Below are 15,455 nucleotides of genomic sequence, written 5' to 3' on the forward strand. Positions count from 1 at the left end.
GTCCTAGTTTAAAAGACCAACGCTCTGTCATTTTCCCTTACATAAGACAGCATTAAATCGACTTTGTTTCCATTCCCCAAAATATAACTGAGAACAGTAGTATACTCTCTCTCAGTATTTTATGCTCAATTTAACTCCTATATTGCATTAAATGATGTGCAATAATGTAACCCGAAATGCAAATGAATTCACATTTGGTAAAAAGAATCTCTTTGTTGCCTTCTCCTAATAGAAATAATTTTTTTGTAGATTTTAATGAACTAGAAAAACCAAACATCCCCATATGGTGAGAAAATTCCAAAGCATGTATTCAAAGAAAAATCTTATGTTACTCATCAAAAACTAATAGATGTGACAGGAGAAAAAAATTAAGCTATGAAGATGAAATTCAAATAATTAGCAATTACGGAAGAACATCTATTACAGTACTTGTAAAAGACTCACCACATGCTAAAAAAAAAACACATGCATTTCATATTTCCAGAGTGGAATACATGAAATTTCATTTGAAGCAAATTACTTACAGTCATAAACTTCCCTGGAAAATTAAAACAACACATACATACCTTGAAATGAATGCTTCATGATGAGAACTACCGAAGATGTTATCTCTTTCTGTCCTAGAGTGTAATGCCTTCTTACCATATGAAAGATTTTAAGGAACTTCCTCCTAATTTCAGAAGGTTCCCCACTCAGTCTTTTTCTGGACATTACAGAGTAGTCTGTGGGTCTCTTCGAGCTGTATTTGCTGTCTGCCTCACAGGTATTATTCTGGCCATCTAAAGTAGTCTAAAGATGTCCTGCTAACATTTCCCTTTCCCTGGATGAATGCCCTTCCCTGAAACACCTGCCATTTTGGGAGTCATGCATCACCCTAAAAATAAGCAAAATACGGAAAATCTAGAAATACAGTGCAGTTTTCTGGTATCCTGATTTTTGGTTTTGAAAAGCTGGCAATAACTCTGGGAATTTGGCCCTGGAATTCCAGTAACTCCCTGATGGTTCAAACCAGACTGCAGGGCATGAAGGGCAACAGACATTTTGTGTAAGCACCGTAACAGTTGCACGGTTTGAAACTGCAGGAATGAAGTTTGCAAGAAGTAAACAAAATACTTGGGCATTTATCTCTGCTGCATTTACCTTTCACTGAACATAATTAAAGACAGCTGTGGCCATATGGAGAAAACATAGAACTAGAATTCAAGGATCATTTCTATGCTGTGTAGCTTCTTCTGCCACGTTCGCCAGGTGGTGACAAGTACTTGTCACGTATTTACTCACTCAGCTTCTCTCCAGAGAAATGTGTACAGTGTGGGAGGGAGAAGGGTGTCTGTTTTATACACATCTTGTATAGGAAGATAATATGGTTTGCAAAGGACTCTCTTCTTGTAAAAGTCACTAAACAGTTTGAGCCTGCCCTAGCCAAGTTCTGTCTCCTACCCAAGAAATTATTTTGTGCAGGAAGAGTTCTGTTGCGCTAGAAAAGCCCAGCTATTGGCAAATGTATTAATCATTAAATTTTACTCAGTTTCTAAAATACGTTGTACCTAAGAGTGTTTACCACCCTTAGCTGAGCATCACTTCCCATTACAATCTCACGTCCTATGGCAGACAGATATTTCTACCTTTTTACCTTTACCTGTTACTTCTATTTGCCTCAGAAAACAGAAAAACATCCTTTAGTTTGAATTCTGCACCTGGTGCTTTCCTTGAGAAGCCAAGCAAGACCCCTGACCTGCCTTAACTCCAAGTGTGCCGCTGAAATGCCAATAACCTAAACAAGCACTTAGACATAATTCATAACTGTTACGTAAAATGCTTACAGAATCCAAGGTGCTATCTAAGTATCTAAGAATAATTACTCAGTGCATGGAAAAATGTTTATGATCCTATAGGATAAGGTTGTGTCCAGAAGTAGTGTAGCATTAGTGAATAAGACTCTAGGAATAGGAACTGCATACTGTAACATGTATACATTAAATAAAACCTGAACGTGACAATTAAGAAAGGTCAGTACCCTTGAGGAAGCAGGACAGACAGACAGGGAGAGGTGGAAGTAGTTATTTTTGCATTAAGGAAACACACTAAAATATGCCTTGTCTTCAGCTGCTGTCAAGATACGCTTTTTGTGCAACAAAAATACATTTAACCTTTTAAAGCCATCACACAAATGCATCCAGTTAAACTCCTGTGTCCAGAAAAAAAGGCATTGAAGCATCTGTTTATTCCTGTAACTTTTCTACTCATGCCATACAGAAATTCTAGAAGTTATCAATCTTTGCAGCAACGCCTGACACTATTCCTGCCCACTATTATTCTATATATATACTATATCCCACTATTGAAACTGGCACAGAAATATTCATGAGTTCTTTCATGTGGGCCCTCATCTGGTGAGGCTGAAGGCACAGAACTATTTTACAAAGGAGAACTGGGATGTAAAGCTGCTCTCTGAACATAGGAGAAAATTCACCCTGAGCAAAGGGCCAGAACAATGCCTATGCATCAGTTCAGAGTCAGTTAAGCCTTAAAATAGGATTTAATAATGAATTTTATGATCCACTGGTTATCCACTGGTCTCGTCATAGTGCTGCTTTTCTTCCTCACCCTCAGCACTCTTCCAACAAAGGCCAGGAAACCAGACTGTAACACAAACTTCAGCAGCAGTACACTTGGTAATAATCCTGAACCAGCTGCTTTCTTCAGTTAAATGATACAATGTCTAAGGCATTCTTATAATTTGTATACTGTACTCAAGAGCACCAACCATTTGCACTCAGTTACTTTCAATTCAATGCTGCACTTTTGCATTTTTCATAACCTCCCCCTCCAGCAAAAAAAGGGCAAAACTGTGTGTGATTTACCTTATTACAATTTTTAGAAACTTGGCAAAGAGCACTGCTTGACATACTGTCTTTATCTGGCATTCCTAAAAAAAGAATACAGAACATAAATACATACTGTACATTCTTTAAGTGACAGTGAAGATACTTATCAGTAGAATAGGGTATCTGAGGGTTCAGTACTTTGATAACACACACATTAATCTGCGATTTTTAAAGAGCAAAACATTTATTCAGAAAGAAGTTTCCTTAGTAAACACAAAAAAGACAAAAAGCTAATTTGTGTCAATATTTTAAACAGCTTGCTAAGCACAGTACTTTTTCAAAACTTAATACCTGAAGCATGTATACAGGAGTTATTTACGCTTTTTCATTTAACATTACCTGTCTCTCAGTACATGGCAGTAAAATGTGACATTGAGTTTGCACTAATTAGCAATGCTATGCTATGCTATACCATTATCCTGCAAAGAAAACATACTGAACATGTAACATAGGGGACAAAATTTGCAGATGCAATTGCTAGCCATCAGATATTGCCCTGCTTGGCATCTAGATAATCCCTAGCAAATAAACAGAAGTGTTTTGATTTACGTAAGTGATGAATTCCAAAGGCTGCCCTTGGATTCATGTGTACAGCACTATCCCACAGCTTGACAGGTTCTCATGAGGCAGAGACGTAACCAAAATTATTTAGCTATGTAACAAAGGTTGGAGAGCAGCATGTTTACTGCAAGCTCAAGCACTAACCTAGATTCTACAGCCAGTTGTGTAGCCCATCCTAACTAAAAAAATTGAGACAGTTTGTTATATTTATTTTACTAGCAGGACTCATGGCCACGTTCCATGGAATTCATGTAACACAAGTAGTAAAATGCTACACGACATCATCCACTATGTTTTAGCCAACAGGCAGATTTTTATACAGCTCTGTAAACACTTATATACAGTTTGGAAGGCAGTTAGGCAAGTTCCAAAGTGTTTTCTACTACATGCAGTTAGTTATACTACTGCAGTTGTAATACCAAACTGAATTAAATTTTTAAAGTTCAACACCCAAACCCAGAGAATCTCCATCTCTCCCTCTCTTTCCTTTTCTTGTTTGCTTGCCCACCACCTGATATCTAATTTCTCATACTTACTGTCATTGTTGGAGCCAGTTTCCATAACACCATAAGGAGGAGTGAGAAGTCCAGACATATACTGTCGATATTTCTGAAAGACAGCGATGGCACATTCGGTCAGGTACGGATGTATAAAGCCATTCAAGGGAATATGTAATACTTACATTTGTGTGTCTCCAGCCTTGTGCTTCTCATGCACACATGAAATATGAGGCAATCAAACGTCTTGACTCTACAAGGTCTGTGTTCTTGACTGGAGCACACACTGCTTTTCTTTCATCCAAAGTTGTGCTAAACCAGTTCCCTCTTTCCTCTTCCCCAAAGCATGACTTTAAGGGTACTAATAAATCAATATTTTACTTAGCTGTGTGATTTCCCACAAAGACTGTTTTAAAGCTCATTTGAAATTACACCACTCATCTGAACTCAAACTAGAAACCTACTTTATTACAGGAATGGAGGCAAGCTAAGGGTTCATAAAAATCACATACAACAACAGTTTTGGTGTCAGATTTGAAATATACAGGATGTTTTGTGAAAACTCTGAACATTGAAATCCAAGACACTAATTTTGGTTTTCAGAAGCTACAAGGCTATGAAACACACAAACCAAACACCTCATATTATGTATATCCTCACACAAAAACTGTATTAGCAGATGAAACTTTGTAACTGTAAAAATAATGTCCCTTATACCACTATAAGCTACATAATTGTAACTGATGTCAGCAACTAGTATTTTTCTTCAGTGAATGCTGATGACACCATCAGTAAGGTTCAAAGCTCTGTCTAAGGCTTAGGAAATTCACAGAAGCTACAAAAATAACACCAAAGGAAAATAATTGTCCTTTTATCAAATACAAATCATTCAATGAATAAGAGACACATTTTTGTTTCCAATCACACTATATTACTGTCATGGTTAAGGATAAACAATTATAACTCCCTTTTGAAACTGCCAGAAAACAAGCTTGTGCAACAGGGATGCTGATGTTCAACGTAAATAGAATGCGTCATACAGTCCTTCGGGTGTGCAGTGAGCTCAACGTGAACAATCAACCAGCTGAAATTCATGCAGGTTTCAACTAAGCACACATAATAATTGAGACAGAGAATGTCCCTTATAGTGCAATTTTAATTTAAAAGTTTTATCCTTTGCTCTATGGAGTTTGGGTGTACTCACTTTTAAAACGTTGCCTGCTGAATTTAAAATGCTTGAATTATCCTTTATACATTTCTTTTTCTTGGAAATGGAAATGAAAATATCATAAATTCTAGCACTAAAGACTGAATGTCTTGCACTCTAAATAATAACAAAAGCTACAAAGATTACATTAATCTTAATAATCCAATCCTATTTTTAGACAAGCTATTACATCGTAAAGCTTAGTAACATATTATTTAAATCTCACCCATAATCCAGCTGAATACTCGTAGAAGCAAATCTATGCTATATCCCTGGTCAGTCACACAAAACAAATGCCATTTCATTTGAGGATAAAACTCCCCTATTTTCTTTCCCAAACCATTCAGTTTCCTATATTCTGCATCCAGTCCCATGCCTGGAACTCAACCAGAGGAAGAACATAAGAAAGAATTATTTTCTCAGTTCAATTAGTAAATCACACATATAAACTGAGGGAAAAAGTCATTTTGGTTGGCCAAATGAAAAAAAAAAAATGAAAGTGTGTCCCAAGGGGTTGAAATAACGTTTTATTCAAACAGTAGATAAATGCTTTGTTCTACCTTCTACTGAGTTTGGTCTTGAAATGTGATTTTTAGATGGAAAATTGCAATGTTTCATTTGGAACAAGATAAAACCAAATTGTATAGATGTTTTTCTCTTCTTCTTCATCATCGTTCAGCTGATATTAATTTCTTCATTTTGTTTTTCCCAAAATAGCATTTTCCCAGAAATACTAGTCCACATTTAAGCCACTTTTATAAGGAACTTCAATTGTGGGAAGAGAGTAATTTTATCTTTTATTCCCTATACCGTGTCCACAGCCATCATATACTGCATGGCCTTTTTTTTCTGGTTAATTCTCTAGTATTTTTCCTGATTACTATTCTCATGAGGCAAAACATAGAACACAGCATACAATTTCCAAAAGATATGAGGGCACAGCTTCAGAAAAAACCTACAGGCAGAGTAAGCCAGAATTAGATATACAACTTAACAGGAGGCATCTAATCCCATTCAGGCACACCTCATGCTCAGGACACCAAAGTTCACCAGGAACAAAAGCAGAGACTCCTGATAGATAACACAGGATTTCGGTACCACTCCCAAATATGTCAGCTCTGTCACGTTCTGCATGAAGGTCCCACTCTGCCCTGGGATAAGTGCACTTATGAGTCTGATACAGCCAACCCTGCGAGCAGTGTTGCCTGTGAAGGAGTTCAAACAGCATTACCAGAAGAGGAATTAATTCAAGGCATGCCTTCAGAAATCTCAGTTGTTCATACTCCTCCAGGGCACCTCTGTATAAATGAAACTTCCTTCTATATCTGGGTATCTGAAGGGAGGGCTGATACAACTGCCTACACATGGTCTCTCATGAGGATATCTCAGTGGGTGTGGGCTGACATAAAAGGTATAATTTATGCCTAAACTTGTGTCACCTCATCAGCCAAATTAAATGTCAAGGGAAACTTATTTCAAGGAGTCAGGGAAACACTGTTTGCTGGGAAACCTAAGCATGTGAAGACAGACCTAAGTAATTGCATAAAGATTTGCCAGTATCACATGGAATAATGAAGTTCCAGGCATGAGATCTCTGAAAGCTCAGATAATGAGACCTATCTTGTTACCGTAATGTCTGTAAATGAAAATAAAATTCAGTAAGTTAAATTATACTCATAGGTGGCATTTAAAACCATCCTGAAGATTAACAGACTAGATATTTACAAAAGGCTTTTGCAAAGGTATTCCACAGGTGGTATAAAGCCTGGAAAGGCTTTCCTTATGAGAGATAGCAACAATTATCATTAAATCATTGTACGCTTGTTTATTACCAGAAGTCTTCAAGTTTTGTAAATCCAACATGATAGCAGTTTTTAAAGCTACATTCAATGACCTATTCACTCTGCCTTCAGATTTCTACCAATTTATAAACTCTATCATGTAACAGCTTAAATAATAGACAATTCCTATATCTAATCTGACAGCAAAAGTAATAAAGACAGTATTTTCTTTCCAGTTGCTGACCGCCTCATACTCATGCAGTGGTGAAAATTAACACGTTTTGACCTTTTCAGCTACTGCTATGGCCTAAAGCAAAGACAGCTACTGACAAGGAACAGTTGGGTAGAGGAGAAAAGGAAGAAACAGAATCACACGCTTGCCTTACTGGGAAGGTGTGGGGGAATGGTTTCTAAGGCCACTCATTGTCAGGTTTTTCAGTGTGTTTCTTTGCATGCTCATATTAAGACTTTATTTGTAGTTAGCTGCAGTTTGTCTCATAGGTTTTCATGACTACAATAGGTTTTCTTCAACTCTGTGGACATAATTAGATATATTTTTATGTGCTAGTATTTAGAAAGGCAATTACTGTAATTCTGATGCAAGCTATCTCTAAATTCCTGAGAAATGCTTATAGCATAAACAAAGTATATAAAAGATGTCTTTGATCTTTGTGGTTAGTCCCTTCTCTTCTGCTGCAAGTAGTGAAGAGCTAATACCTGTTCACAAACATTCCAGAATAAGCCAGATACACATAAAGAATATGGATGAGCCTTTGTTGTCCATGTTCATTGTATACCAAAACCTTAGCACTCTAATGGGAAAGACTCAGGACTGATGAAGGGAAGACACGTTGGGTATAAAGACTTGAACACAGGTTCCACATCAAATACTCCCCCAAGGGCAGCAGCTCTGCAGTTGGCCAATAAGGGCTGTGTAATAAGGACCGAGGCAGTGATGGTTTGTAGCACTGGGGACTCAGGCTTCTGATGCTTCCCCACGCCACAGTGAATCTACAGATACTAGGAATCTGTGGCCAGATACCAGGAATTAAGTGTCTTGTAACACCGGAGAAAGTTTTATTGACCTCGAAATGGGCTCGGTTCAATACATGATCTCTCTTTTCCCTTCTCTTTCTCCCCTACTCATAATCTCAATCACTGTCATTTTTCACCATTTCTGAGGCCTCCTGTTCTGCCCACCACTAACTAGCAGCAGAGAAGGTGACAAGGCAAAGCCCGCACTACTTGCAAACTTGGGAGTAACACAAAACAATTAATTTCAGGTGTAGAAGTCCTAAGCCAAACATCAAGGTGACCTTTCCACACGTATTTTTCAAAACCTTGTGTAACAATTTCATCAGATGCTCCTTTTGTGACTATTGCCTGAGTTCTGCAATACTCCTGTACCAGCTGTCAATACTTCTACAATGGTTTCTCTTGGGGAATATATGCTGTAGCTTGACAATGTGAGCCAGCTTCTCTATTTTCTTTTGACAATAAATAATTGATCACTGATGCTCTCAGTACAACTCTGCTCTTCCTCTAAGTTGGCAATGAACCACCTCCCTCATGAGCATTACTCACAAGGGCACGCCACTCCCATGGTGCACTGTTTCTGCTCTTTTCTCCAGAACAATAAGAACAAAAGCCCCTGAAAGAAAGAGCCCATGAAGATTTTTGGACCCTCTTTTCACTCATCAAATCAAATGGAGAATGCTGTCTCAAAATCCAGACTTTTGCCATTAGATGGGTAAAATCTCAGGTCATCTGCCTGCTATCCGTTTCTGTTTTCCAACAAAAAGTGCCTAATGTTCTTAAGATTTTCACAAAAAAAAACCACCCTAGACAAATTATCATATTGTTAGAGATTTTTTTATCCCAATCTTGTTACAAAGGGGAAAACAAAAGAACACCCTTGCTTTTGCCCAGTAGTATGTTCTGAGACCCATAGCAGACTCGGCCTAATTCTGATTTCAGATACCGTCTTCCTACAATGTTTACAAATTACCAAGTGTATTGCTTCTAAAAACGCTCAATCAGAAAATTTCCATACAATTCAGGTCAATGTCACAACTGGATATCACAAGAAGGACCTAACCCATGGCTGTTTAACACTAGATAAGAAATCATTGTTTGAAGCTGGTGCTTCACTCTAGAACACCAAGTATCCTGCCTATTGCTAAATGTTTGCCTTTGTCATTAACAGAATATAAATATTTGTTGTCACTTAAAGTATAGGTAAGAGAACAGAATTGATGTATTTCTGAAGGAAAGTATGAAGACATATTAGGAAAATGTAAAGCTACAATAGCAAAAACATATTTTGTGGAAAAATAGAAAATAATCCATGTGAAGATCTTACCACAACTTACTGAACAGAAACAGACTGGTTTGTATATGTCAGTCTATCAAGTCATTAAAATGTGACAGACAAGGTCTGAAAAAGCAGAAGTGAAGCACCATTGAGTCATATTCAGATAAAATAAATACAGGAAATGCCTGTACCAAAATTGCTGAATCCTGATCCCAGAACAGGTACAGTTTATGTAACAGATGAATCTGCATCTTTTTCATTTACTTACGTACTTACCATCTTCTGAACGTTTCTGCCTGGCTCTAATCAACTGTGCTTTAGATTTTACTCCATCTCTTTATTTTGGAGGCATATATTTTTCTGTCACATTCCCACTTAAATCAATTTATCGTGCTTGAAAAGCTCTGTGTGCAGAATCTGCTCTATCACAGAATCCCCTTGATATTTTGTCAAGAAGAAAATAGCACCAAACTCTCTGAAATCACGCCAAATAGCAGACTTGGCTACCAGATAGAAAGCCAAAGATAAGACTGCACTGCAAAAAATCACATCCAAGGAAATTAGAGCATGGGCACTGATTAAGCAAATTACACAGCCTATTCTGCTCCATCTAACTTAAATATAGAAATGCCATCATACAGTTCTCCAATTCTGTCTCCTAGAGAAATCCGCTCAGGAAATGCACTTGGGTGGAGACAGGACTTGGCAAGGAGGGGTGGGAAAGATTGCATTTACTTTAAAGAGGACAAAGAAAACATACAAAGAAGAACAAACAATCCATTTGATTTATGTGTTTTCTTTTACTTCAGTTGTGTAAACATAGAATAGATAATGCATTTACAGGAAAAAAATACTTAACTGCCTTTAACATGAAGTTTGAGTTGTCAAAAGTCGCTGAAAAAGAGCATTATACATTTTCATATTTACTTCTTCACAGTGGTATCTTTAAAATCAAATGATGATGTCACCAACAGTGCTTCAAACTCAATATAAGATCATAAAAGAAAGCTGTGCTCTCATTCCTTCCTCTTTCATTATCACATGTAGGAGAGAAGCAGCAAATCACACCTTAGCTGGAATTTTCTGAACAATGCAGTGACAGAACAGAACTCATTCTTCTTCAAACTGTTCTGCAACAATAACAGTTGTAAACCTGCATCTTTATTAGCAAAGCCAGCAGATAAATGTCAAAAACAAAGAGCAGAACAACTAAGAAAAGTGTGCTATTTAAACACAATTTTTCTTACCACTACAGCCAACCTTTAAACTTACATTAACAGGACTTAGACCAAGCCAAGTCTGGAATCATCTCTTGGGTCATGCACAAGAGGAAGAACAATTTCCTGAAGCTCAGGCACAAAATACTTCCTTTTACCTTCAGACAGTCATACCTCTTATTTTCACATACACTATTACAATGAGTGGATAAGCACAGGTGTGCTCTTTCAGACGATCTCAGTTTGCAAAACAGGCAATAGGAAACTGAGGCTGGCTTTGTTCAGTTCCTCACCTGGGCAGCTACAGGCTGCCTCCGACAGTATTTCTTCTATATTGTGCGCATCCCTGACTTTTTCCGGAGCAGAGCTTCAGCTGAGACAAAAGGTCATACAAGAGAGATATTTGTGTTTGCAAAGTGTTTTGACAGAATGGTAAATTCTGTAATTGTGGCAACATAAGTGTCTTGTTTCTGAACACATATCTAAGCCTGCAAAGCAAGCAAAAAACAAGGATTGTGTGTACTTGGTAAGCTGGAAGTCAGCAAGAATCTCTAAACCAAGTTCCTGTTCCACCCTGAGAGTGCCACCTTGTAAATACGGAAGGCCTGATACATATGACCAAGGTATCTTTGCATGAGTGTTGTGAAACAGACTTCATCTGAAGAAATGGATGTTAAACTAGGTGTGTGCTGCTGTGATAGAGAAAAACTGGAAACCTCCTAGTGCAGGCTGTGCTCTGACAGTGGGCTGAAGTCATACTACTCCGTAGTAAAATTCTGTAAGGCCACCACAAGGTCTCTGCAGTAGTTAAGTCTTAAAAGTAGGTTTTAAGTGCAACTTAAATGACATATTCGCCTTATTATGACACTGTGCACAGCAGTGGCTTTATTCATGGTTGTAAACAGTTTCTTTTCTTCCCTCTCATTATATACATATTTAAAAATAGATTTGAAACAAATAAAGAAAAAGCAGACTGCTGAGCTGATCTATAACTCTGTTTTTCATATTTATAACCTCTGAACACAGGAGTCTAGATATTTGTTTTCATCTGGAAGGAAATTCTGGGTTAAATATTAATTCCTCTACAATCAATACAAACCTCTTAAGTATTTCACTGGGGTCAATCTAACACTGTTTTTGCTTCTCACAGAAACAAGCATACATCAACTTCCAATACTCATCTAATATCAAAGGCTTCCTTTTCATGGATAATTCTCCAAAGTGATTGTTTCTATTCAATTGCACATAATAATAACAAGGATATTTAAAAAGTGTAAATACGTAAACATATGATTTCCCTTATAACATTAGCTTTTCATCAATGCTTTTAATATATTATTTTGATTACTGTGTGAGCTGCTTTAAAAGCAGTTTGTTCAGCTCCCTCAGAAACACTGCTGAAAAATCAAAGCAAGTACAATACAAAATAAGAGGGGAAAATGTAAAGACAAAGTAAACAATTATATTTCAGCAAGTATGACTGAACAGTCTATTCCTTCCAGTGGATAGAAAAGAGTGTGTTCTGACAGAAAAATCACTCACAATCAGACTGATATCACTTAACAGGACACCTGGGCCTCCAATTCACCCAGCAGTCTTTGCAATGACACCACTGGAATTACCTCATCAGCATAAACCTCTCATGGGTCAAAGCTGCTCAAATCTGGAGTCCCTTCCATGCACACTGTATTATAGTAAATGATGCGTGTGGTACTTCCCCACAGGAGTTCACAATAATGTTTCAGCTATTTTGTAACACAGTGTTTAGTTACATGGTTTTACATTCACATTTACAGTCCAACATCTCATGGCTCTTGTGTCTGAAGTTCCATATAAAGACCTCTAAACAGTCTGTTAAACATAATCTCTTTTTGTACAACAGCATCTTGTCTGAAGATTCCAAAATGTATTGGATGGGAATGATTGACTTTTATCAAACTGAAACGCAACATTAGTAACAGTGATTCAGCTGTGCCGTAACGTAAGGATTAGGTAAACTGCATTAACACTCTGCAATGCAACAGCTTTATTCAGATGGGGCAGTTTTCAAGGTTTTTCCTACAGACTGATGTGCACATGCAAGTGACTTTCTCAAATCAAAGACAATTTATTTAGCTGCCAGTCCCTCCCCAAGACTGAAAAAGCCTGCACACAAATGCTGTTCTGCAGCTCTAACCCGGAGTCCTGCTGTGACTGCTTGTAGTACAACCCTTTCCTTAGGTAAAAAAGTAAAGTAACAGTATTCATCTCAGCTTAGCCCTAGAAACATTTTCAAACCTCATGACAAGAGGGGATAGTGAGGAATGGAGGCACACAGGGGTGGGAAAGAAGGAAGAAAGTCCCACTGGAAGTTAAATGTTAGAAAAGAAAGAAAAAATAACAAGAAATAAGAAGGAAAGGAGTGGAAATATTTTAGGGAACAATGGGTGAAGGGCAGGAGGGGAGTGCAATACATAGACTAAATAGACTCCTTCAATCCACTTATCACTAGGAGTGAAGATACTTCAAGGGAGAGGGCACACTATAAAAATAAAGGACAAAAAAAGAATATGAAGCGGCTTATGGATATGTCTAACAACAAAGTCCCTCCTCTCTCTTTTTGCCACTGAAGAAGCAGTTCACAGAGTGACAGAAACAACTAGGTTGGAAAAGACCTCTGAGATCATCAAGTCCAACCTATGACCTAACACCACCTTGTCAACTAGACCATGGCACTAAGCACTACATCCAGTCTTTCTTTAAATACCTCCAGGGATGGTGACTCCATCATGTCTCTGGAGAGCCTGTTCCAATGCTCAATCACCTTTTTTGTGAAGAATTTCTTCCTGATTTCCAGCCTAAACCTCCCCTGGTGCAGTTTAAGACTGTGTCCTCTTGTCCTATCTGTTGATGTCTTAGAAACAGGTATACAATTCCACGACAGGCAGAAGCTTGGCTCCTTAAATCTGGCTGGTGTTGAGACAGTTTAGGCTTAAAGACTATGCAGATTGAGATGAACAGCACATAATACAACAAGTCTGTGCAAATTATCCAGTCACAAGCTTAATCTCTATTTTCCATAGTGAGGCATGCTAAATGTTTGCAGTATTTTTCATTATGTGGCTCTGGGATGTAAATTATAAGAAAAATTAGAAGAAAATAGAATATGTGAGTTTTAAAGGATTAGAACAGTATACACTAGGCAGAGTCCAAACTACTCTGTGATTCTGAAGAGTGACTTGGTTAAAGAAATGATGAAACATTCTCACAGATTAATTCAGTTGTGTAAAAAAACCCCCTCCAAATCCTTCTAGTTACCATTAAAAAATCACTCAAATTGTGGATTTTTTCCAATTGAGTTGAGCATCAAGTATATAGACTAGTTTTACTAGCTGACAGCTCAGTGTGGGGAGGAATTTAGTATTAAAAAGCTTTTGTTTTCTATTTATTTCATTTTCTGAATAGGCATTTCCTTCACAATATAATGTATTAACATAAAAAATTGTAAACTTGATTTTCATTCCTCATTATTAGTCTTCATTCTACCTACAATCTGTCATGTTATTTATCATTAAGATTAGAGCAGCATTTGAGATATGCAGTGGGGCACGGTAATGAAAATGCACCGTTGAGTTTCTTAAGTGAAAAAAATCCTAAAGGGATTTTAAGGCTGAACACATTACCAAAAGAGAAAAATGAAACAAAAAGAACATGAGAAAAACGAAGACACAACGTAATGAAAGGTAAACTACAGAACTAAACTGAATAATAATCTTTCCAGAAAAAGAAAGATGGTGAACAGAGGAGAGCATAACATCAGTCTCCTCCTTTGTCAAAAAGAGTCCTGAAATGGGGTCCACCTGTGCTAAGTACTACACACAAAATAAAAGGTCAGATCCTGTCTCTTCCTCCTTCCAAACAGAAACATCTATAGTGCAGTTAGGGGCAGGATGCAAGCAGGCAAGTGACACAGCACAAAAGATGCAGATTGGCACGATTTCACTAAACCCAAGATGAGAATGTTTCACCAGGGATTTTTCTCCACGTAAAGCAAGTATGATTATATTGGAGCATGAGGTAATTGAGAACAAGAAGTTCACAGATTTGGCATTCATTGTAGGACAGACCTCCAAAGGCTGAAACAAAAATGCCTTAGGAAATACTTTCCCATCTTTCTTTCAAATGGTATTTGCTACAACACTTTTGCAGTGAAGCTGTACCACCAAAAAGGGATGCAACTAATAAAAAAATGGAGCCAACCCTGTCCCAGACAGGGTTGTAACTAGATACAACCAGATTCCAAGAGACCCAGCTTTTAAGTTTATGTAGGACTACACAAATGATGATGATGATGATGATGGAAGACTATAAACAATCAACTATAAGAGAAAGAGAAAGGGGGTTACTGATGACTTTCTAACACACCATTGAACTTAGCCACATACTATGAATGTAACAACACAGCAGTTCTGCGAGGCAGTTTAGGAAGGATACTCCCCAACTTGAGAGGCAATGAGAAAAGCTGATTCTTGCACTAAGACAACTCCTGTCAAAGTGGCTAAAAGATGCTCTTAGTGAAACATCTGTGGCATTTAGGCTGTCATTCTGAAAGACCTGACTTTTAAAAGTATATTCTAAAACTTACATTTGGTTTTAAAAGTTATCTATTTGATAGACAATTCATTAGGAACTGAAATAATTTTCTGAACTTCTGTGTTTCCATTCCACTGCAGCAAACAGCCATTTCTTCTGGGTATCCCCTTACACATGGCTAAAAATAATTTCATTAGCATATTGAAATCTCAACCTAACCACTAGATGGATAGATTTCATTAAGTTAGGGCATGCAGTACCAGATCATCAATTTTGGAAGTAAAACATCTTTCTAGTCCACTGTTTTCAATAACTCACTTTTTAGATACCTTTGTATTTCCTGCTCATACCTTACAGAATCATGTTTCATTTTTTTTATTTAAAGGATGAAAAAACAGTATTAAATACACCAGGCTGT

General features: G+C 37.5%; 1 protein-coding gene across 6 annotated transcripts in view; it reads right to left on the bottom strand.

Annotated features, from left to right (window-relative positions):
* RAPGEF4 (Rap guanine nucleotide exchange factor 4) overlaps positions 1-15,455 on the bottom strand; it is a 157,335-nt gene that overhangs the window by 77,109 nt on the left and 64,771 nt on the right. For all 6 annotated transcript variants that reach the window (XM_032114866.1, XM_032114867.1, XM_032114865.1 and 3 more), the window contains 2 exons: positions 3,986-4,058; positions 2,865-2,929 (listed from right to left, as the gene is read on the bottom strand). In XM_032114866.1, the coding sequence (XP_031970757.1) occupies positions 2,865-2,929; positions 3,986-4,058 (138 nt within the window). The remainder of the gene's footprint in view (positions 1-2,864; positions 2,930-3,985; positions 4,059-15,455) is intronic.

Source organism: Corvus moneduloides, chromosome 7 (assembly GCF_009650955.1).
Source record: "Corvus moneduloides isolate bCorMon1 chromosome 7, bCorMon1.pri, whole genome shotgun sequence".
Classification (NCBI taxonomy): domain Eukaryota; kingdom Metazoa; phylum Chordata; class Aves; order Passeriformes; family Corvidae; genus Corvus; species Corvus moneduloides.